The sequence below is a fragment of the Penicillium samsonianum genome, assembly GCF_028829775.1.
Source record: "Penicillium samsonianum strain IBT 33392 chromosome Unknown utg000003l_segment0_segment0, whole genome shotgun sequence".
Lineage (NCBI taxonomy): Eukaryota > Fungi > Ascomycota > Eurotiomycetes > Eurotiales > Aspergillaceae > Penicillium > Penicillium samsonianum.
Window position 1 is genome coordinate 3,131,245 of NW_026643261.1, and position 27,380 is coordinate 3,158,624.

Below are 27,380 nucleotides of genomic sequence, written 5' to 3' on the forward strand. Positions count from 1 at the left end.
GCTCGTATGTTTTTGAGAGCAATCCATGTTAGCTTAATTTGTTAATATTGTCTTTCATCCCTTTCGGCCTTGTGATTTTGCTGTTTTCAACTTTCAAACCTAGTATGATGTCACAAAGCCCTGCGGAAATTGCGGGTGCCTTTATGTGCCTGGCTGGTAAAATTCCCCGTTCCGCAATACCCGTTTCTATACCTTGGAAGTCCACGCAAGTTCCGAAAAGCGGGTTGGGAAAAGCACATGCACACTCACTACATACATACATGGATCAGTGTTAATTTCCCAATATTTCACCGGAGTACAAGCTTGTACTACGCTGGACATCAAACCATAAATCCTCATTGCTAAAACCTGTCTGCTCGTCGCTACTCCATCGTTCAAAATGCACGAGAAGCTGTCGAGTGGAGCGAACAAGGCACTTCCGACAGTTCTTTCCAACACAACAAGCTACGTTGATTTCAAAGAATTCAATGACCCCGAGAATCCTCAAAATTGGAGACTGTCTGCGAAGTAAGCCACAAGTCCAAATCAGCCAAAGATCTTACCCTGAATGCAAACTGACCACAATTTTCACACAGGCTTTTCAACTCCATCTTAGTCTGCTCAGGGACCTTAATTGTCTCGCTAACAAGCGCCATCTTTGCACCGGGAATCGACAAAGCAAGCAAAGCTTTCGGGGTCGGAACAGAGGTCGGGACACTGGGAACAACCCTCTATGTCCTTGGCTTTGCATCGGGGCCCCTAATCTGGGCACCTGCATCAGAGCTACGGGGAAGGAAATGGCCTCTGACAATTGGAATGCTAGGCGGTGGAATCTTCACTATTGCATCGGCAGTGGCCCAAAATATCCAGACCTTGGTCATATGCCGTTTCTTCGCTGGCATGTTTGGCGCAAGCCAACTGACTGTTGTCCCCGGTGTATTGGCTGATCTATACAGCAACGCAACCCGCGGTGCTGCAATTTCGCTATATGCGTTGACTGTTTTCGTGGGGCCGTTTATGGCTCCTTTTGTGGGTGGCTTCATTGCTTCGAGTTATCTTGGATGGAGGTGGACGCTCTACATCCCGGCAATTTTCAGCCTCGGAATTGGGTTATTGAGCGTTCTCTTCTTGGATGAGACATATCCGCCTTGTATTCTCGTGGCGAAGGCTGTTGCTATCCGCAAAGAGTCAAAAAATGCGAGTATTCGTGCCAGACACGAGGATATCGAGGTCAGCCTCGCAGCTCTCGTGGAAAAATACTTCACACGTCCATTGAAGTTGCTCTTCACGGAGCCTATTATTCTCGTGGTGTCAGTTTACATGTCCTTCATCTACGGCCTTGTCTATGCCCTTCTTGAAGCATATCCTTTCGTCTTCGAGCATGTCTACGGAATGACCCCTCCCTTTGCTGGTCTAATGTTTATTGGCCTCATTATCGGCGTGATGCTCGCGTGTGCCTTCATCCTTTTCGGGCAGTTGGCCTATGCAAAGAAATTGGCAGAGAATAAGGGTGTCCCAGTGCCCGAGTGGCGCCTCGCCCCAACACTCCTAGGAGCGCCTGTTTTTACAATAGGTCTCTTTTGGTGAGTAAAATTAATTTGTATTGAAATGATGTATAATGTGTGCTAACTGAAAATCCATCAGGTTTGGCTGGACCGGGTTCACCTCTCAGATTCACTGGGCCGTACCTGCCGCGGCCGGGATATTCATCGGATTTGGGGTGTTATGCATATTTCTTCCGTGCTTCAACTACATCGTCGATGCATACTTGCCAATGTAAGTTCTCAGCCTATTTACTTGACGAAATCAAATCACCCTGCTGACTTATCTGGATCCTAGCGCTGCTTCAGCTGTTGCTGCCAACATCATTCTTCGATCCGCAGTAGCTGCGGGCTTTCCGTTATTCTCCAGGCAGATGTTCCAAAATATGGGAATTCAATGGGCTGGTACGTTGCTTGGCTGTTTGGCCGCAATAATGATCCCCATTCCGATCATATTCAGGACTTACGGACCTTGGCTACGAGGAAAAAGCAAAGTATTCCCTTAAAAGTGCCACAAGTTGGATAGAGCGAAATGACATCGGGAGTTCATTCCATGTTATAGAGTGAGCCAAAGCTGCTGCTAGTGCCATGAGCATATACGGCGTGTTCATTAAGAGTTCAAACGCTTCATTCACATATTCTCAACATTCAAAAAGCCCCAATCCGATCTCAAAAGCTCGATCGAGCTTTAGCTCTGAGTGTCGCCCCAAAGTAAATGAGCGCCAACGGAGCCGGAAGTCCAAATACCAACCCAATGAAGGCAATCGTGCTGTTTCCCCATCCATAGCCAAGGACTTCGTACATCTTGGGAGCAAATAGCGGGAATAGGAATGCAGTCAGACTGCGCATAAACTGTGAGGCTGCCCCGGCACTGCTCGTGTGCTCTGGGTACGACTCCATCACGTATGCCTGCAGTGGCATACCTGTCATCTGCATACCGAGCATACTGATGAAGATACCAATATCAACGACAACCCAGTGCAGCCTGTTTTGGGCTGCCCATCCGTAAAGAAAAAGGCCAAGGGGTCCAAGTAGAGCACCCGGAAAGAGTAGGTTTATCCGTGACTCGGGTACGTGTTCGGTATTAGAACGAGAATTTTGACGGCGGTATAAGTGGTCCATTGCCTTTGCTCCGATTTGGCTTCCCACGATTTCACCAAGTGCGCAAGCGATGTAGTGCAAGCCACTGATTTCCACAGATTGGCCGTATTGTTTTATCCACAGATCCGAGAAAGTCGAGAGCACGATGTATAGAATGCCATAATAGAATGCGGAAATCACTGAGGCAATTTGGATTATTGGGTGAAAAGCTAGAAGCCGTAGCGGTCTCATAAGAGCCCGACCGAGCACAAAGTATGGCGATTTGTTTGAGTGAAGACGTTCGTCCTCAGTATAGTATTGCTGGTTTCCCGTCTCCCGTCGGAGTCGCTCAGCTCGAGATCGAATGATGCGTGGCTCGTGTGTTTCATGGAATACAGTGAAAGAAACAAGGACCATGACGGCTTGAAAAATTGATGTGGCCCAGAACATCCATCGCCAAGTGGTGCGACCAGCCATGAACCCGCCGATAATAGGACCTGGACCTCGGAGTTAGCATTTCAGACTGGAACCCGGTGAAGATCAGGCTTGCTCATACCCACGGCTGCACCCAGCAAAGGAATCAGCAAGTACACCCCCAATGAGCGACCACGCTGCTCAGGCCTCCATACATCTCCAAGTACTCCGCTAGCCAGGGCATAGATAGAACTGGCACCAAAGCCAGCCAAGAAGCGACATGCAATAAGCATTTCCTTGCTATTCGCGAACCCACATGCAATGTTCCAGATCAAGAACCAAATGTTTGAGGCGTGTAGAATAGGTTTCCTTCCATACACCTCTGATAATGGGCCAATGGCTAATGGGCCAAATGCAGTGGCTAGAAGATAGATGGAGAGCGCCATGGCCGACTCTGCTGAGGTCATGTCAAATTCTTCTGCGATTATCGACAAGGCCGGAGCCATAATGGTCGATACCATGATTCGATTAAAGCCAGTCGCAGATAGAACATCTGTCACGGCCCATTTACGGCCAGTCGGCCAGTCTTTGGGGTTTTCTGCGTCAAAGGGCTCGGCGAATGCGACCAGGAATGGATCATCTTGTTTGGTCTTTGCATTTGGGATTTGATCGAGTTCAATCTCTGGTGTGGCAGTAGCGATTATATCTGCATGGGAAACATTGTTTGTGTTGGAAGACATTTTCTTCGTCGAGAGAGTTGTTGTATTCAACACCAAAGGGAATTCCACGAGGGGAACCAGGTCAAAACGATCTGATAAGAGACGCAACGTCACTAAGCTGCTTTAGGCTTCATGCATCTGCTGCCGATCCGATTCGAGCAGTTCCGACATGACGTGACGCGGATCCCGTCGTAGCCGGCTCTTTGACACTGGACTGGCTGGTTAATTAGACAGTTGAGCCCTAGCTTCGGAAAACAGAAAGGTGAAGGGGGAATTTTTATTATTGAGAACAGGAGAGAAGAAAGACGTGATAATACGTGATAACATTGGACGAAAACACAAACAATCAGCTCTCTTGGGGGTTCCTTGAGCTCTGTTCATATCCGAACATGGAGACTACAATTATGATGTTGAATAAACTCAATTAATTGACTTCAAAACTTGCAATCCCGTACATGAATTCCCAGTTTCTATATCTCCGCTTATTCGGGGTTATTATCAATCGAACTGTCCACAGCCCATCCATTGAGCATAGTGTAGTCGGAATAAGGCGAGGTGCCATGCAGGGTCTCATAGTGCTCGCGAGGCCCACACTCTCTCAACTTGGCAGAGTCAGCGTTGACACACCGGTTCTGCATGATAGCCGCGATTTGTCGGCCTGCATCCAGTCCTTCATAGTATGCACCGTGAAGGAACCCAAAGAAAGTCGGGCTGGTAGCCTCGCCGGCAAACCAGAGCCGACCGGCGTTGGCGCGGAGGTTCTGATGCATCTCCAGAGATGTGGCAGGAGGCCAGTTGGAGTAGCTGCCGTAGGCCCAGGGCTCTGAGCTCCAGCGTGGGTACATGAATGCAGTTGGATCGGGAATATCCTTCTCCGGGAACATCTTGCGGAGAACTTCCATTGCTTCCTTCTTGGTTTGCTCGTCTGTTTGGCGCTCGGCTCGATAAGCAAACTCGTTGGTCACGGTTACGAAAATGATGTTGGAATCCGGGAGGAATCCGGGAGTGGATAGTGACTGCCAGATCGGGTACCAGCCACGGGTTACAGGATCGGCGTAGAGGTGGTATTGCGTTTCCGAAGGCCAGAAGGTCTCGTTGAACTGGAAGAAGATCTTGGTGTATGTTCCCATGGTGAACTTATGAATAGCTTCCTGCTTCCAATCTGGGAGTGCTGGGGAGAAGGTGACAGCGCCACGTTGCAGAACTCCCAGTGAGAATGTGGTGATAGCATAGTCTGCTTCTACACAGCTGCCATCTTTGTTGTGAACTGTGACACCATGGTCAGAATATGTGATGTTCGTGACCTCGGTGTTCAGGTGAAGGCGTGGGTCATTGTCAGCGAGGAAAGTCGATGCAAGCTTTTTAAAAATCACATTAAATCCACGCTGGTCAAGAACGAAGTTATCGTGGTCGCTGAAATAATTAAAGGTCAAGTTGTCGCCCGCACACCCGAAGACAAATGAGCTCTCTATTGGGGAGTAAGCAGCTTCAAAGTCTAGTCAAAGGTGTCAGTCGATCGCGCTAGGTGCATTTACAGGACAGATAACTTACCCCACGACCACCAGTCAATAGCCTGTGCTTCCATGTCGTGTACCTTGGGGTTCCAACCAGCCAAGGCAAGACCTGACTTGGCGTTTTGATCCTGGAGATTCTGAGTAAGAATCTCACCTGCCTTTTGGTTGGCAATATCATAGGCCTCGTTATAGGCGTCCAGTAGATTGCTATAGTCAGAATACCCATCCTTGTTATAGGTAGATACGTTGTCGTAATTTGAGAATTCGGTATTCAGCCCGTATTTTTGAGCCTGTTCGAGGTCAGTTTGTGTTCGATCGAAGATCTTTTGAGACTTACTAAGACCCAGATCGGGTTCTGTGGGCCTCCTTCGCTTCCAATACCTTGCACCTGTTTAACCTGTCAGCGGAGTTATTTCATGCGGCTGAGACATACATACCCAGTTGGCACCCATCTCAATATTATAGGGCTTCCCATCTTTGTCTTTGCCAAACGGCTTGTGCCAAGCCCGACCGCCGAGAGTATCGCGGTACTCGAGAATCACGAAATCGTGCACGGAAGCATTCGTCAGTGCTTGCTATGAATTGTGTCAATGGCATTCAGATAAACCCAAAGGGGAAACCCAAAGGGGAAACCCAAAGGGGAAACCCACAGCAGCAGTAATACCAGTCACACCACCTCCCCTATACTTGGTGAGTTTTGAAGGTCAATCAATAAGAAGTCCAGTGCTTACAAGATTGCAACTTTAGTCTTCTTGCATGTTCCCTCGGTTCGAGTCTGGTGAGGCGCACCGATAACAGGCTGGACAGCCCCTACTATGGCCAAAAGCGAAAGGTAGTGCAAATGCATGGTGAAGCTCTAGAGATTGAAAAGGGGATCGACTGCAATAAATAATCACATCGACCCACAGAGGGCGGTACCTGGATATCGAGAGATAAGAACCCGAAAAGAGAAGATCAACAAACATGGATGTAACCCGCTCTCCGACTCCTCAGCCTTTCCGCAATCGGGCAAGTACATGCGGGAACCTTGGAAGCTAAGAGAAGCATAATTTAATTGAACCTTGAATACGCACCTAGTGCATGTACATATCTGCGGGGATGGCTTCAATATCCTCTAATTTCGATTTAATCAATTCTAATATCCATTCCTATTACGTTTGGAATGCCGAATTAGGCTGGTACATCAATATGAATATTCTTAAGTGTCAGATATACTCCCGAGGTCGCGTGCAACCCGGAATGTTTTGAGATAGTCTAATCTATAAACGTTCAGGGGTTACTCGATACCCCGAGTATCCTCCAATGTGCTCATGAAATCGAATATTGTCGGAGGAGTACGATAATCGGTACTTCCGCTAAAATGGTGCACAGGCAAAGAACTAGATTCGACCATTAGTTCCGGCACTAGAGTCTCGGTAGTTATACGTACCGGGTATGGCTCGAAAGCCGTGTTGGAAGCTTTGTCGAACATGCGATTGAATTGTTTCGGGTAATGACTCTGCGAAGCGATTGTCGTTGAGAATTCTTTGAATAAGCTGTAGCAAAGGGTCAGAATACCAAACACCATTGCTTCCAAGGATTCGCCAATAATTACCTCGTCGATTTGAGATACTCCATGCAAGCTCCGCCGAAGGTCGTTGGCGAATAGAGTCCGCACTATCGTTGCCGAGGTTGTCACACCAATAATCAATCCAAGCTGCTGAGCGAGGTAATATGCAGTAATCGTTGTTCTAGCATGTCCTCCTCTACTCCGCGCCGATAAAGCTACAAACTGGGTGGTAAATAGGCCCGCCATTCCGGTTCCTGCAAAAAACACTGGAATCAGACTAAGATAGCTAGCGCTCGAGCGCCAGATAAGGGCGAGCACTGCGAACGAGGCAACTATTGTACCCAATCCAACAATAGACAGTTTCTTGTATCTCATGGTTCTGTTTCGATGGTTAGACTGCGTCTGCACTTCGGATTTTCAGGCCATCCAACTCACCGGCGAATTAACCGACCATAGATAATTGAGCCGAGAGCGATACCTAGGGGAAATGGTGAAATTACCAGGCCGGATAAGCCGACGTTGGCTCCGCGCAATCGCACATAAAACATTGAAAGATTCGAGGTAAGCTAGTTAGTTAGCAGAGATGATGCAAATATTTCTGATCTAGTACTTACAGAAGACAGAACAAAGTATAAGATAGTCTGACCCAGACATATAGCCCAAGACCCATTTTCCTTAAGAGTAGAAGTCGGGATGATCGGATTCCTTGAAATATAGAGCTCATTAACCACGAAAAGAGTGGCTGAGGTAGCGAAAGTGACCCCAAAGGTAATCGTTCTGGGATGAGCTGTTAGGCCATATTGTTGAATGGTCTGTAGCAACACCATCAAAGTCCCAATCGAAAACCCTAGAAAAGACAGACTGATAAAATCCAGGCCCCGGAGAGGCTTCAAATGAGACATTATCCTGAATATTGCCGTGGTACACTTGTGGAAGCTCCTGGAAAGCGCCGTAAAGCAACTATCAGGCAGACAACAATAAGAGGGAACTGTCCTATAAATGACCTATCTAATCATTAGTTTGGAAATATAAAGTTATTGGGGAAGGACGGTACCATCGCCAGCCAACAGTCTGAGTTAGTAGTCCTCCAATTGGACCACCAGAGCTTATGCCCAACGTGGAGGCAACTGAAAGGTAGCTTCGTAGCACCGCAACTTTGGACGGAGAAACAAGATCTGCAATATTATCAGTATCCATCTTGGGATTTACTGAGGAACCGGAAGTGACACTGACCATTAAGCAAAATCGAAATAACATCGACCAGCCCAGAGCCACCGATTCCTGTAAAGAACCTTCCTACCATCAACATTGGCATTGACAATGATATGCCCCTGAAGTAGCTTTTAGCAATTTGCATAATAAAATGTTCGATTTCAAACGAACATACGTGACGAGAGCGCCAAAGGCAAAAATCACGAAAGCGATGATGAGAACAGGCTTGTGTCCATATGCTGCGCATAGATGTGCATACTAGGACATATTAAATCCAGGATATTCTGAAATGAAGGCTTCAAGGCTTACCACTGGAAGTGCTATGGAGTACCCAAAATTGTAGCTAGATATAAGCCAAGGTCCTAAATCTGATCTTTGGAAAACTTTCCCAATCTCCTCGTTTGTTGCCGTCACAAATGAACCATCGGCCATCGCGAGATAGCTACCTTCATGGAACATTTTAGTTACGCGTCTTCATGAATTGACACCATCACCATCTCACCTATCATTGCGACCGCTAGAAAGACTCTGTTTACCTGTCCTTCCTCTTGATCACCATTATCAACTGTATGATCTGGAACGTGAGTATTTGCGAGAACATGCCCGTCTTCGAGCAAAGGCGACGTCTCGGAAACAAGTCGTCGCCAGACATGTCGGAATTCGCAGTTTTGGCAGCTTGTGGAAAGGATAGTGAGATGACAGCTCGAAGGTAGGATCAAAGAAGGTCAAGTATATCAGCGCATCTTACTTGCCACGCCTTTACTACTAGGCATGCAGAAAGGTCGGGGAGTTCGCGATGTATTGCATCCATCACAGCATCACTACCCAATAGGAAGATGCGCCGGAGGTGAGTCCTTGCATGAAAATTTCGAATGTTTTGGCTGGAATGCGGGAGTTGCTGTATGTAGCCTGTGTGACTCGTCACTATCCAGGATTTACATGTATAACATTGCATATTATTGAGCGGTAGGTCTTACCAAGACTGCATTTATCAACTGGCAGCTGTTCAATTTAACTCCATCCTTACGATCCACTTCTTTCTTTGATGTATCTTCAAGATTGGCTTCCTAATTTCCTTCTGTTGGGTACTTACCATATCTGCAGCTGCAACGAGCCAAATGTATGCAGTGGGCAAGGAAACGTTAGTATGATGGTTTTTCTTTACCTAGAAGCCACAATTAGAACAATCGAGTAACATCGCAACAGTTTCCAAGGTTGGCTTTGGAAACTTGAACACTCAAGCAGTCATCCTAGTGTTAATGCACATGTGTTAGGCGTTGGGGATCTACAAGTTACCCCTAGCCACCATCGCGGTACTTGCCGTCAAGAGACTTATTCGTCATGCAGTATATAACATTGTCAAGGCAGCCAAGACAAATAGGAGACCCCTGATCACTTTTCCCACGGTGATGTCAACTTGCTTTTTCAGCAGATTCATAGAGACCGGAGATAATTGGTCGAGTTTGCCGATGTCTTGGATTGGACATGGTTGAACACTTCTGCGCGAGCTCCTGGGATACTTCGATTGCCGTCTCAATGAGCTAGGGTTAGTTTCTGATATATCGAGGCAATACATAATGAACGTGGGAGTAATTTGCGGGGCCTCTTGACATAAGTGGAATTTCCTCATTTCCGGAGTTCCATGACAGCCAAAAAGAAAACATTTTTGTCCATAGATACAAAAACATAAGAGACATGGTCATGATCTCAGGAAAGGCAGAACCATTGCAGCAGCTTGATGGCCGCATATCTATTCCACAAGAAGGAAACAAAATGCAAAGAAAAAGAAACAAACCGAACGAGAAGAACACCGCAGAGCAATGCAAAGGCCGTGTCAGATGCCATCTGACGTTTTCCTTAACGCCAAATCAGAGACAGCGAAGGTTCAGATAGAGGGAACCAGAAGATTATTCTGGGCTAAAGCAAAGATGAGAAGAAAAGAATATGCACAGAAGGCTTCCTTTCAGCGGAAAGCATAGGAAGGGCGAACCATTTTCGATACTTCTGGATTCAGAGAGAGCTGCTGGTAAGGCGAGCTTCCTGGGTCATAGTACAAGCCCTCGATGTGCCCGTCCTCGCGGCGAAGAGAGATGTAGTAGAATCCGGAGATTGTAAGACCTTGACGAGCATCGGTTGGAGTGATGAAACATCGTTCTAGGGCATGTTAGCGAAAAGATAATGTGCAGGGAAAGGATACATGATCTTTCGCTACTTACCCTTCCATCTCATCAAGATCCATCCCTTGGACAATTCCTCGGTAATCCACTTCCGACTCACGAGGTTCCGAGCCATCTCAGCATCTGTCAAATCCTTGAATGGTTGCAGTTCACGCCAGTATGTGCTATCAATGTCTGCATCTGCTTTGAAGTTCTTTGTCTCCAGCGTGTGATTGTTGAAATCAATAATCTCACCTTCCAAGAAAGTCACAATGTGTGCATCGTGGGTGGGCGAGGTCTTATCGGGGATGTTGTAGGCCTCCATGGTGCCAGATAAAGTCATGTCCTCGTGGTTGATCTCGTGTATCGTGACCTTGACAGGCCAATTTTCATCTCGGTTGTTAGCTAAGTATCGGCGGCCACTTGTGGTAGAAACGCTGATTCGAGTGCTATCACTTCCATTTACAATGACAGGCTCACTAGGGGCGTTCGGACTGGGGATACGTTGCGACAACACTGAACACCCGGCACTCGCAGCTCGTTGACAGCCCGAAAAAGCCATTCCAGATCGAAGCCATGAGCATTCCGCGGGTGGTGCAATGTTGGGAGTGTATAAAATGAAGTCCGTATCTCTCCAAGACTTGTTATCCATCGAGAAAGATAGCCGACTGTCCGCCAAGACAAGCATGCTATCTTCAAGGGAGGTTGAATACCGAATGCGATCGAGATAGTGGATGGTTTCCCCCAGCACGTTGCTCATATATGTGTCTGAGTGTAGCTGGCGATGAGCGGCAGCGCGAGCGCGTAGGTCGTTGTGGGTGAGGCTGGTATGATGTGGGTCCCCGCGCGTCGTGGGACGATAGCGGTATCCCCGATGTGCGACCGCTATCGTGTTTTCAGCGTCCTCCTCAGGAGTGGTATCCGAATAGCGATCGATGAGGTAGTTCTCCAGTGTGCGACTTCTTGAAAGACGGGGCTGACGTCTTGCAGACTGTAACAATGCCGCCACTGCAGAGACCGATGTCCGAACCTGGTTGCTGCCCGGTAACGTCGCATACTCATGGGGTATCAGTTGCGCAGGGCCCGGGACCTCATTGCGCGGAGGTCGTGCGGGGGGTGGATCACGACTTGAGATGGAATGGAGGAAGGGTTGCATCTGATCATCTTCTGACTCTTCGCGCGCAGCACCATCCTCATCATCAGATCCGGGTGCCCATCCATACAACGACCTTGAGTTGGGCACTCGGCCCTCGTAGTTCGGCATGTCGGTTGATCTCTCCTGGCGGCGGACAATCGGGATGCGACGGTTGAGTTCAACGGCCGTGCGCGGGTTGGTGGGATCATCCACCTCCATGCGGTCTTCGTTTTCCGGCGGCGGATTGGTCGGATAACGGCGGCGACGTTGTCGGCTCAAGGAGGGTAGTAGCGGGTTGAAGAGAGCTGGTCGCGATCGCAGGAAGTTCACGTTGTCATCGTGAGCGTTATCGGTCTCCACAGGGGCAGGTGTGGGAATCGACGATCGGCGTGGAGGGTCAGGTGCCGCGGTCGTCGGAGAGAGTGGCGTGGCGGCGTGCTAGAGGATATTAGTTCACATATTATAGACTGTGGTAGATTGTACGGATGAAATGTACTGAGTTAGGAGGCGGCATTCTGATTGGAATGCGCCGTTAAGGAGTGTGCGGGATCGACGTTGGCCATGCAAGGCCAAGAAACCAATATATGTGTAGCAACTAACAAATTAAGTCTGGGGAAAGATGTCCATAAATTGAGATCGAGAAAGTGTTAGATGTTGTGCTTCTAGGACTTTGGAGATGTGGAGATGCCCGCAACATATGACGTTCTTCCTTTCAGCCGGCTCAAGGCCGCCTCTTGAGAGAATCTGTGAACTTCATTGAACCTCATGGGGATTCCGATCTTGATTTCTTATTTACCTATTCTTATTTAATTATATGCATATAATCTGAACAAAATCATATCCCTGAAAGCCAGGAACGTGGAGCCCCTGTCATCCTGCAAAACATCACACTAAGATGATGCTGACTGCATCTAAAAAGCGATCTATAAAGGCTACTAAAAAGAACCATCTATATGAAGGACAAACTTCTATTTTGATATATCCCCGATCAGTAAACCCCAAATATCTCTGTTGGCAATCCGGTTCTTCGTTGTCTGAAGCAGGAAAACTCGTTTTCTCGGCTTGTGAATAGGATGAGCTAGGGTGTAGGGATTTCCTGTTACTCTCACAAGCCGGTTGGATTTGAGCCTCGTAAACACCCTTTTAGGACCAGGCCGTTGAGGGCACCTTGCTATGCAATCGATTATGCAAAATCAAGGTTCATGCAAGGTTTAGTATATGTGAAAGTTTGCATGGCATTACCTGTTGGATTGTTGAATAAAGGCATTTGCAAACAATGCATATGGCCATATCTGGGCACTAAGGACAAAAGATGAATAAATTTTCTGGAAATATAGTTCGGGCTATTTGGACATATCGCAAATCCTGTTCTATGACCGATATCTACCCTCCACCAAGATATTGTTCTAATCAGTGTAACTATATGTGCAATTGAAGATCTAGGCCACAGTCTAAAGTAATCAAAACTCTTAAAGGGTTCACAGATCGTCTAAAGATGTTACAAATCAGACCATGCGTGCAGCATTGCAATCATCGGCTAGCTGGACACATTGCAGGACCATGTCCCAGAAAGCATCTAGATCAACCCCCCTGGGAACAGAAACGCCTGGACCATCCACAGGGGTAGCGATCGAGCGCCCTAGTTGACCTGTTGTGGATACATCTTTCCCGTGCTGTCCATCTGTGACAATACTCAGAGCAAAACGCTCGCCACCTTTGTCATCAAAGGCAAGAGCTTGGTTAGGGTATTTGCTGGAAAAGGCTGGATTCAGCGTCGACAAAATCACAGCCACGGCAAGGGGATCATGCAGTGGAGGCCCGGTGGTTAAACCAAAAGTTTTCTCGTATGTGGCAGCGAAGAAAGTGAGTAGCGCGTGCAATATCTGCCGAAGGATAGTGGGTTCCTCGGTCGAGTGGATCGAGCCATTCAAGATGCGCGCTTGAACGGCCTGTGAGGCCAAAACCTGATGTGTGAGGTCTAAGGCCATGATAGTTGTTTTAGATGCAAGAACAGGGTTGCTAAAGATTGACTCGGCAGACTCCGGGTCACACTATACCATCGTGATTAGACGAGCAGAGAGGAATGAAAGATATGAAAACGCACATAGAAGTTGAACTCAGCCCATGGAGTCACATTTCCAATCCTGGACTTCTCACCTGGAAGTCTGCTCATGGGAGCATCGGTGAAACCTCCACCGATGGCACCACCCATAATGCTCAGCCCTTGGATGTGTTCAGCCACCTCGGGGAATGTTGCAAACAACAGTGCGATGGTAGTCAATGTACCCGTTGCAACCACCCAGGGAGTTCCTTTGGGCTGTGCAAGAAGAGCATCTCTCATGGCCACAATGGGGTTCTTATTAGTGATGGGTGTTCTAGTAGCCTTGGGGAGAAGGTCGGTCCCATCAAGACCAGATTCTCCTAGAAAGTGTTATTGAAACAGTTCACTCACAATGCCAGTATTCCCTACCGTGGATATCGGGTGCATGAAGAGCAGGCCGTGAAAATGGCTTATTGCTGCCGGGATAGACAGGAACGTCGGGCTTGCCGATCGCCTCCAGAACGCTGCCAGCATTGGCGGTTGTCTTCTCTAACGATGCATTTCCATGGATAGTACTAATTCCAAGAAGCTCCAAATATGGATGATGAGCGGCAATCAGAATTGCAAAGGCATCCTATATGGTATTAACAAATGTCTCTCTATAATGCCTTTGAGGCTTACATCATGGCCTAAGAGTGGTCAGTAATACGAAGGAGAGAGGAACATGATGGACTGACCAGGATCGCAATCCAACCACAAGGGAGTAGGACTGTATTGATTAATTTTGGCTAACATGGTGTATATTCTTAGAGCAACAAATAACAATTGAGAATCAGGAGGCCACTTGGGCACTCAAGTACAGTTGGCTGGAGATAAACAGATCCCCGCATCAATGAAGGGCGATAAGGCTTATCTTAAAGCCCTAAGCCCTATGGTCCCAATTGGGCCAGGTACAACTCATCAAAGCTTTCCACCTGGGCAAGGTTGACTGTTCTGCTTTTAACAGAGAACGCTTTGTTCCTTGGTAGCTATTGAACCAACTCTAAAGACCTATGAGATGAAATGAATGATCCGCTCCGCCCCGGCCTTCAGCCGATATCTCACCTCAAGGCTGGGCCGACAACCTCCAGCTCCAGATCCACCACGTTGCCTTCCCCAACGACGCTTCAGCCTCCTTCGCGTCCTTCTTCTCGACTCCGTACACAAAAGGATTCTGGCAAGGATGACCTAGACTCCGTTAGTGACAAGGCCACCACTGCCCTGATCCGACGCGTCCTGTGCCCCCAGACAAGCAACTACGGTGCATCTTCCCCACAGCCTCCGGAAGAGCTGTTACCTCCCCTCACGAGCTCCAATGACGTTGATCGTCAACTCTACGCCCTTCTCGCCATTATAATAAAAGAATTTGTTTATTCGTGGTACTCGAAGATTACCCCCGACCAGGCTCTTGTGAATGAAGTTTTACAAGTAATCGCGCATTGCACGCGTGCACTCGAGCAGAGGCTGCGCCAAATTGATGTTGCACAATTAGCCCTGGACGAGATTCCTGGCCTGGTGGAAGCACATGCACACTGTAAGACTTGACCATTTTTAAGTTATTCTAGTCGGAATCCATGGTGGTTCCGCGGAGAGGGGAAACATTGCTGACTATATGATCTTCCAGCGTACAGACTGGCCAGGCAACAGTCACATCTTTCTGGCCTACCGACGTCGTACCGTACGCTCTATCATGAGCTAAATCCACACCCCGGTCTTTCTCCAGTACCTGATCCAGGGGATCCAGATACGATCGCCGAGCAGATAGAGAACGAAGCGGTCTATCGGCGACTACTCGCCAACGGTATCCTAGCTGTTCTTCTTCCAACGGAAGACCTCGAGAACAGCAGTCTCCGAGCGCTGGTGGTTGATGTTATAGCAGATCTGATCCTGGGAAACCAAGTCAGTGGCAGGGCATGCGAAGGATGGTTCATTTGGGAAACTATGGGCAAACTCGCCGCTCAAGTGGGACGCCGTCAAACCCAAGATGACACAAAATCCGCCCCGGACTCTCAAATCAACCGATTAGAGAAATTTGGCTTGCTTTCAACCGATGCTGAGCCCCCAGACGAGCCATCGACGTCGTTCTCGGCCACCGCTTGGATATGGAACCTTCTGCAGAGCATTTATCTTGGTTACGTCGTCTTGCGTTTCATTGCGATGGGTTTATTTCGTGTCGCATCGAGTCCAGGCCCTTCTTCGCACGGTGTCGGTGTTTCACTTGCCTTACCCATCAACCAGAAAAGAGATGGGATGGAGTCGTCAGATGGCATCACAAGCAGGCGCCCGGTTCTCGACTACCGGATGTATTCCATGGTTTCGCAGATACTGGGAATCTCATGGAGAATGCCATGGCTGAGTGGGTTTCTCGCCCTATTCCAATACCTTATTTTGGCAGGCCCAGGTAGGGTCGGTGCTACAGATGGAATCTTTGATAGGTGAGTTTTTGTTCTAATTTTTTTTTTATCTCCGGAGTCTTCCCCTTCTCTGCAACCCCTCAACGCCCCAACCCTCCTTCTCAAGGGCTCAGGCCTTGGGAATCAATGACTGTGGAGTAACGGTACGATCTCCGAAACACGATCTATGGGTCAAGTGTCACTTGTGCGAGTCAAGGTGGGACGTGAAGCGTCTTGCTCGCATGCTGCGTCGGTCACTTGATCTGTAACCTTGGGGAGGCTGCATTACCCGTGGGAGGGATTACGGTCATCTTACGACCTTACGAGGTCTCCTTACTGTACGGTCATTACCGTCAGGCTTACTGGGCTGTTCTGGCATCAGATTGGTTGCCCTCAAATTGGTCCGAGCGACCTTGATTTTTTTTTTTCGAGCAGGGATGACCGCTGCCCGCGGATGCCCCGTCTCTGGATTTCTTTGAGACAGAGAAGTCCCTTGTGTGTGATAGCGCCGGGGCCCGGCCCTTTCCGTGCCGCTCGTCCACTTTTTCTGTTGCAAATCTTAAGATTCCAACATGTGCCAACTTTCAAGGAACTTTGCCAAAAAAGTAAAGAGACTACATCTGGACGGTGATCGAACTCTCCTTGGCAAGAATCGTGCACGAGCAAAGGAGAAGTGAAAAAGAAAAAGAAAAAAGAAAATGGTGCCGATCACCCCATTGGAAGTGAACTGGGCCATACCTCATTTGGCGCAAAAAAAAAAGAAATAGCGCTAGTGAATTACTGGATTCGGTCCAATGAGCGAAATTCCTGCCGGGAAGAACTGGAATTCGTAATCTGACCGAGGTTCGTGCATGAAGCCTTGTGCTCCAGGTACGGATGTTACCCGCCTCTTTGACGTGAGATGATATCCCAGTCCAGGGCTGGCCCAAGCTCCTTCATCTGCCTAAGCCGATCTTGCTCCGCCTCACCCCCACTCTATACGCTCAATTCTTATTTGATGGACAACTTGGACTTTTTCTTAAAAATATGAGGGAAAAAAAAAGGCACAACGTTCCCGGAAAGCTCCACAGTCGAGATTCTCTTGCTTCACTTTTTTTTATTAATTTATTGTTTTTGGGTTGGGGGGGGGGGGGGGGGGGGGGGGGTTGCCCAATTGCTCCGACGTCATGATTTGAGAGAGACCCCTTTGCTAACTCTTACAGATTCCTCCGGGAGACCATTGAGGAGTACGTGCTGACCCCCACTTTGTTGCCCAACCTTCTTCTTGCAACAAGGACCGCCTTGTTCCCAGCCAATACCCGTCCAACATCTCAGATAGCGGCCGGGCATATTGAAGCTCCGGCCTCGGCTCTGCAGTCTGTGCAGACCCCGACGCCCAGTCAGAAAGCCCTCGCGCCCACGGCCGCACCTAATACTCCTATTGTGGAAGGAATCAGAGGCCCTGATACCGATGTCATTAGTAAAACTAATGATCTGGGGAACAGCAGCAACAGCAGCAATACTGGAGGTGCCTCAACAGGCACCTCAGGCCGTCCATCGTCACTTTCTGCCATTGTAGCCGATGACCCAACACCAGAGTTAAATGAGCCGGCCGAACCGGCAAAAAGGAACAGCCCATCTAGGACGGAGATCGCCGCTATCAAGCGACGATGTGCAGCTAGTCTCCTGGCCGTGATCCCGCGCTCCCTCGTACGAACTTTCCTTGGTGTTCCCTCGTCGGCGCCTCCGCCGCCCTACAGAGGTGACGGTACCTGCAGCTCCAACAGTTCACCCTCTCTCATCACGTCGTCCCCACCTCCTTCCCCCAGCGCGCACCAGGAATCTTTCCAAGAGGGGAAGGCAAATCTGGCGCCATCGCATTCGCCTTTGCCTTCGAGCCCCTGTCCAGTTGCGTGTGGCCACCTTGCCGCTGAGCGGCTGCGCACAGACGATGATCCGTCTGCGGGGGTTGATCGCGAGGAACTACACCTCCTGGATATAATCGAACATGATTTTCTAGACCTCTTTGCAGATGAGTACTGCAATAAACATCTAGTCTGGAGTATTATCGAGACAGTGCTGGCTAAGATGCTTCCCGAAATGGCTGAGCGCAGTGTTGAAGATTTACTGGAGGATCGTGGGGTGGCGTCAGTGCCGCCTGCATTTGTATAGACTACATACATATTGTTAGTGGCTTTTTATTATCACCAGACTTAATTAATGAGATATGCCTTACTTATGACCAGCATAAGTTCCAAACTTAAACTTAAAAATAGTGTGATTGTAGAAAGATATTGGGGGTATAATAGGCAAAATTAATCTGACATGGTTCATATATAGGCGAACCCAGAGAGATTATGTTCTTTCCGCGTGAGCAACCCAGTTTTTAAAAAGAAAGGGAAAGAAATTAATATGAAAAGAGCGTAAGAAAGAGATGCAGTACAAGGGGGGTTTCAAGGAAACAGAAGGCAAAGAGAAAAAAAAAATAACAGGGGGATATAGCGAATCAACAGCCAAAAAGAAAACAAGTAAAAAAGCAAAAAACCCGAAGAAGAAAGCAAGCGGCAAAAACTCCCAAGTCCAAGTCCAAGGCCGATGATCCCAAATCCGTATATCATCACATATTGCCATGTGCCCATTATTCCATATGCATCCACCTCGTCCAGACTGGGAATCCCAGGGCGTGTGCGCGTATTCCCAAATCCGTAAACCCAAGAGTTCCAAAGGAAAGTAGAGGTCGCCCTCTGGATATGTGTATGTTTTTTGTTTGGTTGCCCAGGTTTTATATCTCGTTGCCATTGCTGGCTGAGGAGATGGGAAACCGATATAAAGAAGGGGTTCGTACAAGTGATACCAAAAAAAGAACAGAATAGCAAATGAACCGCCGAATGAAGGAAAGGAAGAAGAGAATGGGGAATCACAAATCACGAATCATAGTAAAGCAGATAATGTTGGGGAGGAGAAGGGGGGAATGCTTCAAGAGATAAAACCAGCGATGCAAAAAAAGGAAGGTAAGATATGCAAAATGCAACTTGCTCAAGGACTCATCCCAAATTGTGGATGCTTCTCTTCTTCGTCACACGCGGGATGGGAATATCCTCATGTTCATCAATCCGCGGCAAGCCACCCAACAGAAACCCTGCCTGGCTCTTGGCAAGCTCAAGCCTTTCCATTAGCTTCCCGATGGTCATGTACTCCTGTGCAGCCAGGCCAGAAGGCTGGTGGTCGAAGTAGTTGATGACGAGTTCAAGGGCGCGACGAGCCTCGTCCTGGGTGGGTGATCCTGGAGAGCTGATGGGCGAGATGGTAGTAGACTTTGACGGTGGCGGCATGGACTTGGTTGTGATCTCTGGATTGCTGCGATTGCGCTTGATGACGTTTGTCTGGTGGATCGCGGACATGGGCTTGGGGTCGTCCATTTCCAGTGGGGATTGCAGGGTGGAGACCGAAAGAGATTGCTGGAGTTCGCGCTTTTGGCGGTGCGGATCTGTGGTTTCATCGGCTGATAGGAGGGCTGGGTCGATGGGGACGAGAGGGAAGGTTTGGCTGCGTGGCCGGTTGGTGTTGCTGTTGGCGGCTGGGAGACGGGATTGGCTTGTTGGTGTGAAAGGGCTGTCGGAGACCAAAGTGGATGTTGGGCTGATCATACCCGCCGAAGAAGTGTCGATCGAGGTTGTACTCTTGGAATACCCGTGTTGGTATCCCCCTGTCAGATCGGGTAGTTCGGCCATGTCCCGTTTGATTCCTTCTTGGCTGGTTGGAGACAATGGGGATCCGAAGCCATCAATGGGAGACGTGGGCGAGGGTCCTGTAGGACTTTGAAGAGCAGATCCAAAGTCTGTATTGAGCTGGGTTGGGCTGTTTGATCCGCTGCGAATTTCGGTAGATCCTCTGCGCACCTTGGCGCCGAGAAGATTGTTCTTGTGCTTGAATTTCTCTAGCCAGGCTGTGGTGCAGACCTTTTCCTTGCCTTCAGGGCAGCCGCAGGTGCTGGCGAAGAAGAGTGCTTTCTCTTTGATCATCTCATCGCTCAGAGGATATCCTTGGCGCTGGTAGTTCCTTGCCCAGTTAGATAAAGCTTTCTCAATATCAGGGACTCTGCCCTTGGCCCGTTTGATGGGAGATCGACTCCCGTCTTCGGGGTTTAGGTACTTTTCCTTCTGGCGAAGGACTTTGGAAACAGTGCTATTACATGTTAGATTGAATCGATTAAAAAACGAGGTTGCAATGATACCTTCTCTCGACTCCAAACAATGCTGCACATAACGTCAGCCTAGTCCCTCCACACAGATGAAGAGATAATGCTTACCTCCAATATCAGTCTGCTTAGCAGTCTTGTTTTCCTCGTGATATATACACATTTGCCGGCGGTCATCATCGGTAAGTGTCCTGCGCGGTGTAGACCCTCCAGTCGAGGTCTTTCGCACTGGAGGCATGGGAGCCGAAGGCGATACCGAGGTCGGGGTGGTGGAAACAGTTATTCCAGACGCAGCAAATGGAGAGTGTGTCGTGAGCATACTGGGCCAGGAATGCGAAGGCATGGGTAGTGGCATGGAGGCGTAGGGCGGGGGAATTGACATGCCATATGAGTCCACAGCCATGAGCTGCGATGGACCGTAGTCAAACCCACTATATTCGGGCATGGGAGGGGAATGCTGAGGAGAAGCAAATGTGCCTATTTCCACCCATGGCGAATGTGGGAATTCGCTCTCTGGCCCATGATGAGTCTCCGTTTCCATGGTGGGCTCCTCCATGGACAATGGATCTCAGGAACAATGGAGGTAGGGCTTTTCTTTGGTGGGGGGGTTTTTTTTTTCGTGATAGGCTCGATTCGAGAGGAAATCAAAGAAAGAGAGACAAAAGATATCCCGGGGAACAATGAAACAATCTAAGGGTAAGACAATAAAAGCTGATGCATGTTCCACTGCTTCTGTAAACCTGTATAAAATTACCCAGATAGAGAGTAATGTCCCGAGTATGGTAGCTCTATAAACTACCTAGGGCAAAGGAAGTAGAAAGAAGGTGGGAAGTGTATAAAGTATACAATATGCAAGAAGGTGAGAAAGCATGCGGGTAAGGCAATGGGGGTTAAAAGGAAAATCAGGACTAGGACGATCAGTATCGCGTGGATTTGACAGAACTGTGAATATCGATTGCAACTGGCACGAGAAAGACCGTCCGGAGAAATCCATGATAACCTTCCCCCGAAGAGTTATCCAGCCGAACTGGTTGGTGATTGGTTAATACAGTGAAAAAGTCCATCCGAAGGAAAAACCTATAAAATAATAATAAAATAATAAAAATGGAATTATAAGAGTAATATAACAATTTTAATTTTGTGCAATTTCAAAATCTTCCCTGTAAATAGAGGGGGGAACGGCGTCTGGTTGGTTGGCCGTGCGATATATTGCGGCAGGGGTTGCATCTCGTCAGGCCCAATTCGTTTTGCGTATTACAGTGTAAAGGTATGGAAATCTTCGTTCTCAGGGCTAACGCGGTATGTTCTTGTTTTTTTTTGACATTTTTGGGGATTTTTGTTTTCTTTTTTTTTCTTCTTTACATTCTCCCGTATGACCATCCAACCAGGATGGCAGACTCGACGGTACGAAGTATGTTGTATACTGGCAATATAACCTGGTAGGTATTCAATATAGGTCCAACATAGCGTCAGATATAGGTAACCAAGGGTTTGTGTTGGAAAATAGTGGAACAGCGTGACCGTTTAGTGTTTTCACTCGAAACCTTGACCGATGTTTGACAAAATGTCTAGTCCTTCACGGTGGCTGTTGTCTCGTCGCTTTGACGAGGCTGAGGGTCTCTCCCAAGAAGCGTTGGGTCAAATCAGGGTTGATCATCCGGAGAAGAACGGGGTTCGTTCAAAGCGCAGCCCAGTTTGTAGCTTGGTTTGCTCAAAGCCGGGTAGCGGGTCGATAAACCGCTGAACCTAAAGCCCGCATGACATCCATGCACATCTCAGGCCAGGACGGCGATCAGGGTGGACCGGGAAGAGGATAGCGGCAGGCAAACTATCGACTATCCTCCCGTGGAAAAAGCCCTTCATTGGAGATATCTTCATTTTGGCCAAAAAGCAAACTCGTTGAATCAGAGATCCGACATCCAAATTCCTGTCCCTATAGGATGTATTTCGGGGCACGGTTCACGTTGTGGAGGTGAAGAAACCGGGTCCGAGGGGTCTTAATCTCTAGTGAACGCAAATCATAAAGCAGAGCAGAGGGGACCGAGAGAGAGGGAGGAAGAGAGAGCAAATCCCTACGGAATAGATTGGACGGATTGAACACAGTCCATAGAAGGAAACGTTACCAGATTGGGGCGATATTATGTGGGAAGGCGGATCCTAACTTGGGAGTTCAGAATATGAACCGCATTAGACATCCACGAGAGATGACACGGCTAAAAACGAGCAAATGAGGAGCAGCAGGATGATCTTTGGATGGACGAATCTGCCGTCTCCGTTGCCCTGCGGTTGATACGACCTGGTCCATCCAATACAAGGGCCGAACAGTGGGTTGGAGAATGGTCCTATCACAAGGCGTAAACGGCATCTCTTGGTGGAAAGAGGGGAACTTCCCCCATTGCGATGCGGTTTTTTTGGCACTAAAATCCAGTCATCTTTTCTCCACTACGACCCACTGCGGTCCCCTCCGGCCCGGGAACCTTCAACATTTCTTTGCATCTTGCATGTTGAACATAGTCCAATTGAGAGAACAAGAGGTAGAAGAGAACAGATGTAGACTCTAGAAGATAGAGCAACGGGATGGGTACGAAGTGGAGGTTGACTATCAAGGTAGTACTAACCGATGACCGTAGGACGGGCTTCTACAACATATAATACGCTCTGCTATAGAACGGGTATTCTTCATTTGGACGCAGTCTAGTTGGATACTACCCAAATATCCAACGAGACCCCGCTTGTTCGACTTCACCACGAGGAAGCCGAATGTGAAATCAGCCTGCGTTAGTACAGACACTTGGAAGGATTCGTTCTCGAAACCTGCCGGGATGGAATGTGTCTGAACGAACAAAGAATCAAGCAAAAGCAAAAACAAAGGTATTAGAGAGGTCTGACAAATTATCCCCAACACCCGTGGACTAGAGAGGGCTTCAATTGGTATGTTTGACAGTCCACTCCGTTACTGATTTGGTCGCAGTACCAATCATTATGCTTGCTGCCGTCAGATTCTTTTTGCTTTGCGCCAGTTAAATCAACAGAAACAAAAGAAATGTGTGCCGAAATTTAAAAGATTTTAATTTTAGCACAGTTTTTAATTAAACGGAAATCGTGTTCGCTAGTAATAATGGGTTTTAGGGAATTCGGGGTAGATCCAGCTGGGCTGACGCCATTGGAGAGAGATTTCCATCTTTTTAGGGCAAGGCCTTTGCTTTTCACTTGTTTCCACTATTTCGGAGATGGAGCAGGAACAAGTCTAGACCGGTCAACATTGAAATTCCCGGGCCAATTCATATATTTGCTTCTTTCAATTTGGTCCGTCATCCTTGGCTGTCATTTTCAAGCTCCGGGGAGAAATTTCCTGAGGGTAACAAGGGTTAGTGTTACTCGAGTCAGGTACCGATTGACAGGCCTGTTGCAGTTCTAATTCTATCCGAGGTATCTCCGGGAAGTCGAATTGTGCATAATTAATAGAATTGTCTCTTAGAAAAATTAATGGTATGGGGGGAGTATGGCATTGGTAAATACTATTCCCGCTTTACATAGCGTAGGTACATATGTATGTTAATAAAACGGACCAGTATCTAAGTTCGTACACCATAGAAGACCAAGGAAACAGAGTAAAAATGCTTCGCTACTCTGGGGAAGAGCATGGCTTATGCAATGCAATGCGACGGGGATGACCGATGGATCCTCCACGAGAGCAAAAATGTACAACGTACGTTATAGGGATGCGGGCGATCGGTGCACTCACAGTCACCTGATGAAGAGGTTACCACTATACAAGAAATTAATATACGCCCTCCATACGCCGATCTTGCATCTGAGAACGGACCAGATCGTGAACAGCCCCCTTTCTCGTTTTCACTAAATCGGCGATTTGCGGGAGATTCTCCACCTCACTAGAACTATTTTGTTGTCTCCGCAGAGGTTCATGAGAACTACTTAGTAGCGTACCAGACTCAGTAGACCACAAGAACTCCCCATTGGGCAAAGAATCTACCTCCAATGTTATAATATACCATTTTTACCGAGTACCTAGATGGGAAATCAGATAAACGTTCGCAATTCGACCAATATCTCTCTCATTCACCGCTTGTTTTCTTAAAAATCATTTATGCCTTGCCTCACTTTTTGCTTTTTTCTGTTTGGTTGAAATATTTTTGTTAGTTTGCATGTCAATCCTGCGCAGATCTGTACTTTTTTCTCTCTCAAATTTCGGAAAGTAGTTGCAGGCCAGAAGCCAAGAGATTGGGAAAAACGTGCTAGTCAGTTGACAGATCCATTTTGATCTCTCCTCTATCATTCTCTAGGTATTATACTTGCTTGGACCTATCGGAAGCTAGACTGCCAATGCCGGGTTTATTAAACATGTAATGGTTACAACCCGAAGCTCTCGTGGCTTTCGAATATACGCGACCCCGTCATGATCACCGTTAAGCTATTAGCATTAGGTCAGTGCGTTGAGTCGCGGCCCTTCTCTGCGCCAGAGTATGGAGTACGGGAGGTATGCAGACCATAATTGCCTTTCCGGCTCTTCCGTCGAAGCTATCGAGTTCCTTTTTTTCCCGGAGCTTTCGAGCTGACAGCTACGGAGTAAAAATACGGACTGTGATCGGCATTAGCAAACAGAGAGGCCTAGGCCTTTGTGGCCTGACTCGTCAGCCTCGAAAGTAAAAGGATTGGGAGAGAAAAAGCAATGCAAACAAAGAAATCAAGCCACGGGCGAAAATCTTATAAACATTAGAATTACTAGCAAGGATGCTGTGCAGGACGGGAAGTAATGGCAAGGGGAACATGCCAATCGGAATGTCGTCGAAATAAATTGTCCATGCAGGCGTCCTCGGATCTGTACATCGTAGGGACTGTTATGTATAGGGCGATAAGGAGTCGCATGATGCTGCATCAATTGTCAAGTACTGAAGTAATACGATCTGACCAGGGGAGCTGATTGGTCTGACATGATAAATCATTTATGTTTTATATAGAGAAGGCGATTTGTGGCTTTCTCCAGGTTGGAATCGTTATGTAAGAACGAGCAGACGGTTTAGAGTGGCTTTTATTTTTAAGACAATACAAGAATGCCATAAAATATCTGAACTTTTGCGCTGATGGACAAAGAACCTCGACCATGAAAAAAAAAGGGTAATCATAACAATATGGACTGGTCGCTTCAAGGGCCACAAACTGCCAAAGGTGCCAAGAATATCAGAAAGACCCCATGGCTATTCGCCTCGTGCGTGCCCCTGGGCTTGTGTAACTCCTGAAGCCTAACTCGAGTTCATCAAATCAAGTCAAGCTATACCTTGAGATGCACCAAAAATCAGCAACACTGTGCATGACTGCCAATCTTGATGTTAAAAGGTAGACTCAAAGACTTTCCCCCTAATGATGTTACCGTGAACGAGTCTATCCAACCACGCTCGGATCCGGTGGCGTCTTACGGACGTGCCAGAAACCGCCTGTCAGATCGCGGAGGCGCAAAGACATGCTGGCACAGACCACCCCAGCGCTTGGATCATCTCGTCGCTTCGGGCTATGAGGGTCAAGGAGTTGGCATAAATCCTTTACCGCTTGACGATCGACACTGTAGCTGGTCAGCTTTGAAATTCATGTTTCGTTTTTCATTTGGTAGAATTACCGATATCTTCATCACCAAGCTCGTGCGAAAGACCGACTCGCTGCGGCTGGTGCTTCACTGAGCGACCATACACAATGGCGTGCTTGAAATCGTCCTTGATTGTGCGGTGAATAGAGTCACACTGGTTCGTTAGTATGATTCTTAGAAAGGTGAGGGCAATGCTTACGAAATTTTCGACTGTGCATGCGTAAGAACGCAGCACGACAGGTGCTGTATAGTCGGGCGCTCTGCCCTTGGGTTTCGTGTAGATTCTGCGCAGCTTGAGCTTTTCCCACATCATGTCCATCAGCTCGTCGACATTCCATCCATGCTCCGAGCTAATTGGGCAGGCGTCTGGAATCCGGTACAGCAAATCCAACTCCTGGATGGAAATAGCATCGATCTTGTTCAGCGCATAAATGACGGGGATGTAGCTGCGGCTCTTGGCTTCCAGGACATCAATCAGGTCATCAATGGTGGCGTCACATCGGATGGAGATATCAGCGGACGAAATCTTATACTCGCCCATTACAGCTTTGATTTCCTGGGATTTGTTAGTACTCATCAAAGGCAATGTGAGAAATCGATCTTACATCGTTGTCGATATGAGTCAATGGCTGAGTGCTCGTGATGGCGATACCACCCTTGTCCTTCTTCTTGAACACAATGTTGGGAGGCTTCTTATTGATGCGAATGCCGAAGCCCTCCAGTTCGTTCTCGATGACTCGCTTGTCAACCAATGGCTTGTTCACGTCAAGAACGATGAAAATGAGGTTGCAAGTCTTGGCCACCGCAATAACCTGTCGACCACGACCCTTGCCGTCTTTGGCACCTTCGATAATACCTGGAAGATCGAGCATCTGAATCTTGGCGCCGTTGTACATCACTTGACCGGGGACAGTTGTGAGGGTTGTGAACTCGTAGGCCGCGGCTAGAGGGTGTTAGAGAAATCGTTTGTGAAAGAGGTCTTAACGAACCTTCTGAATGTTGGCCAGTCAATTTATTCATCAGTGTACTCTTGCCGACGGACGGGAAACCAATGAAACCACTGCACTTGTAAGCGTATGCGATCGCAATCTTCTCGGGTAACTTACACACTGGCCACACCAGTACGCGCAACGTCGAAGCCAGCTAATCTCAGGTTAGCACTTTGCACCTAGCAGAGTATTCAGGTCTGAGATACTCACATCCACCACCGCCACCGCCTCCAGTCGGGGTCAGAAGTTCACGCTTGAGCTTAGCAAGCTTCGCCTTCAGTTGTCCTGCATATTGTCAGAAGACGTCATCGGTGAAAAGTCGTCGGTGTGCGCGTACCCAAGTGATACGAGGTGTTCTTGTTTTTTTGAGTCCGAGCCATCTCGGACTCGACCTCCTTGATCTGTACAAAAGCATTGTTAGTAATGTGTTTGGTGCTATGCTCGAAAATCTTGACCGCACTCACCTTTTCAATAGTGGTCGACATTTTGGCGATTTGACCCAGCAATCAAAAAATCAATAAAAGAAACGATTGAGAATCGCCAATACCAAGGGACTTAATGTATGTCCCTCACTAAGAAGCAGCGAGTTGAGCGACAGGTTTTGAAGGAGAAATGCACCGGCGACTCGACAATCTTTTGGATTGTGGCACCGCAGTTTTTAGTCAGGGCGGGGTGTGCGCCTAAGGCGACGAGGGCAAGTATGTCATTGATTGCCTGAGGCATCAATTCTTATCGCTATCATAGCCAAATTGCAACTTGCAACTTGCACCACTAGGGCAACTACATACCTGGGTACTTGTGAATATTGTATTACTCTACTTAGTCTCGAGGTTCATAATTAAA

The 27,380-nt window shown here is 48.0% G+C and overlaps 10 protein-coding genes across 10 annotated transcripts; 3 read left to right on the top strand and 7 right to left on the bottom strand.

Annotated features, from left to right (window-relative positions):
- Nucleotides 1–379: 379 nt before the first annotated feature.
- Nucleotides 380–2,087, top strand: N7471_004781 (MFS transporter; the record flags this gene model as incomplete). The annotated part of the gene is made up of 5 exons (XM_057277500.1): nucleotides 380–507; nucleotides 576–1,562; nucleotides 1,624–1,755; nucleotides 1,819–1,925; nucleotides 1,981–2,087. The coding sequence occupies 5 exons, from the start codon at nucleotides 380–382 to the stop codon at nucleotides 2,085–2,087; spliced, it is 1,461 nt and encodes a 486-aa protein (XP_057137110.1).
- Nucleotides 2,088–2,189: 102 nt separating this feature from the next.
- N7471_004782 (MFS transporter) lies at nucleotides 2,190–3,754 on the bottom strand (the record flags this gene model as incomplete). Its single annotated transcript, XM_057277501.1, has 2 exons — nucleotides 2,190–3,097; nucleotides 3,157–3,754. 2 exons carry the CDS (start codon nucleotides 3,752–3,754, stop codon nucleotides 2,190–2,192), a joined length of 1,506 nt encoding a protein of 501 aa, XP_057137111.1.
- Nucleotides 3,755–4,016: 262 nt separating this feature from the next.
- On the bottom strand, nucleotides 4,017–6,094 carry N7471_004783 (uncharacterized protein; the record flags this gene model as incomplete). The annotated part of the gene is made up of 6 exons (XM_057277502.1): nucleotides 4,017–5,228; nucleotides 5,285–5,537; nucleotides 5,585–5,635; nucleotides 5,685–5,822; nucleotides 5,898–5,928; nucleotides 5,979–6,094. The coding sequence occupies 6 exons, from the start codon at nucleotides 6,092–6,094 to the stop codon at nucleotides 4,216–4,218; spliced, it is 1,602 nt and encodes a 533-aa protein (XP_057137112.1). The 3' UTR covers nucleotides 4,017–4,215.
- Nucleotides 6,095–6,417: 323 nt separating this feature from the next.
- On the bottom strand, nucleotides 6,418–8,467 carry N7471_004784 (Major facilitator superfamily domain general substrate transporter; the record flags this gene model as incomplete). The annotated part of the gene is made up of 8 exons (XM_057277503.1): nucleotides 6,418–6,626; nucleotides 6,677–7,175; nucleotides 7,232–7,362; nucleotides 7,411–7,501; nucleotides 7,851–7,971; nucleotides 8,030–8,127; nucleotides 8,184–8,266; nucleotides 8,318–8,467. The coding sequence occupies 8 exons, from the start codon at nucleotides 8,465–8,467 to the stop codon at nucleotides 6,603–6,605; spliced, it is 1,197 nt and encodes a 398-aa protein (XP_057137113.1). The 3' UTR covers nucleotides 6,418–6,602.
- A 1,504-nt stretch (nucleotides 8,468–9,971) lies between these two features.
- On the bottom strand, nucleotides 9,972–11,813 carry N7471_004785 (GID4/VID24 family protein; the record flags this gene model as incomplete). Its single annotated transcript, XM_057277504.1, has 3 exons — nucleotides 9,972–10,162; nucleotides 10,225–11,737; nucleotides 11,796–11,813. 3 exons carry the CDS (start codon nucleotides 11,811–11,813, stop codon nucleotides 9,972–9,974), a joined length of 1,722 nt encoding a protein of 573 aa, XP_057137114.1.
- A 991-nt stretch (nucleotides 11,814–12,804) lies between these two features.
- Nucleotides 12,805–14,135, bottom strand: N7471_004786 (uridine-cytidine N-ribohydrolase; the record flags this gene model as incomplete). Its single annotated transcript, XM_057277505.1, has 5 exons — nucleotides 12,805–13,350; nucleotides 13,404–13,720; nucleotides 13,770–13,974; nucleotides 14,022–14,029; nucleotides 14,078–14,135. 5 exons carry the CDS (start codon nucleotides 14,133–14,135, stop codon nucleotides 12,805–12,807), a joined length of 1,134 nt encoding a protein of 377 aa, XP_057137115.1.
- Nucleotides 14,136–14,402: 267 nt separating this feature from the next.
- Nucleotides 14,403–17,923, top strand: N7471_004787 (PXA domain-containing protein; the record flags this gene model as incomplete). Its single annotated transcript, XM_057277506.1, has 3 exons — nucleotides 14,403–14,913; nucleotides 15,004–15,814; nucleotides 16,975–17,923. The coding sequence occupies 3 exons, from the start codon at nucleotides 14,403–14,405 to the stop codon at nucleotides 17,921–17,923; spliced, it is 2,271 nt and encodes a 756-aa protein (XP_057137116.1).
- Nucleotides 17,924–18,795: 872 nt separating this feature from the next.
- Nucleotides 18,796–20,505, bottom strand: N7471_004788 (uncharacterized protein; the record flags this gene model as incomplete). Its single annotated transcript, XM_057277507.1, has 3 exons — nucleotides 18,796–19,936; nucleotides 19,986–20,007; nucleotides 20,061–20,505. The coding sequence occupies 3 exons, from the start codon at nucleotides 20,503–20,505 to the stop codon at nucleotides 18,796–18,798; spliced, it is 1,608 nt and encodes a 535-aa protein (XP_057137117.1).
- A 1,008-nt stretch (nucleotides 20,506–21,513) lies between these two features.
- Nucleotides 21,514–21,693, top strand: N7471_004789 (uncharacterized protein; the record flags this gene model as incomplete). Its single annotated transcript, XM_057277508.1, has 1 exon — nucleotides 21,514–21,693. One exon carries the CDS (start codon nucleotides 21,514–21,516, stop codon nucleotides 21,691–21,693), a length of 180 nt encoding a protein of 59 aa, XP_057137118.1.
- A 3,292-nt stretch (nucleotides 21,694–24,985) lies between these two features.
- N7471_004790 (GTP-binding protein RBG1) lies at nucleotides 24,986–27,183 on the bottom strand. The gene is made up of 9 exons (XM_057277509.1): nucleotides 27,002–27,183; nucleotides 26,875–26,938; nucleotides 26,748–26,822; nucleotides 26,655–26,691; nucleotides 26,538–26,608; nucleotides 26,154–26,491; nucleotides 25,748–26,104; nucleotides 25,582–25,702; nucleotides 24,986–25,527 (listed from the first exon to the last, which is right to left on the bottom strand). Exons 1-9 carry the CDS (start codon nucleotides 27,020–27,022, stop codon nucleotides 25,508–25,510), a joined length of 1,104 nt encoding a protein of 367 aa, XP_057137119.1. The 5' UTR covers nucleotides 27,023–27,183; the 3' UTR covers nucleotides 24,986–25,507.
- Nucleotides 27,184–27,380: the final 197 nt, after the last annotated feature.

Bases quoted from the DNA above. Each gene is read 5' to 3' on its own strand.
- N7471_004790 (XM_057277509.1), bottom strand. From the start codon at position 27,022: ATGTCGACCACTATTGAAAAG. The intron at 26,609-26,654 runs GTAAGTTACCCG...TTACAAGTGCAG, and splicing joins CGTACTGGTGTGGCCAGTGT to TGGTTTCATTGGTTTCCCGT. The intron at 25,703-25,747 runs GTAAGCATTGCC...CTAACGAACCAG, and splicing joins CATGCACAGTCGAAAATTTC to TGTGACTCTATTCACCGCAC.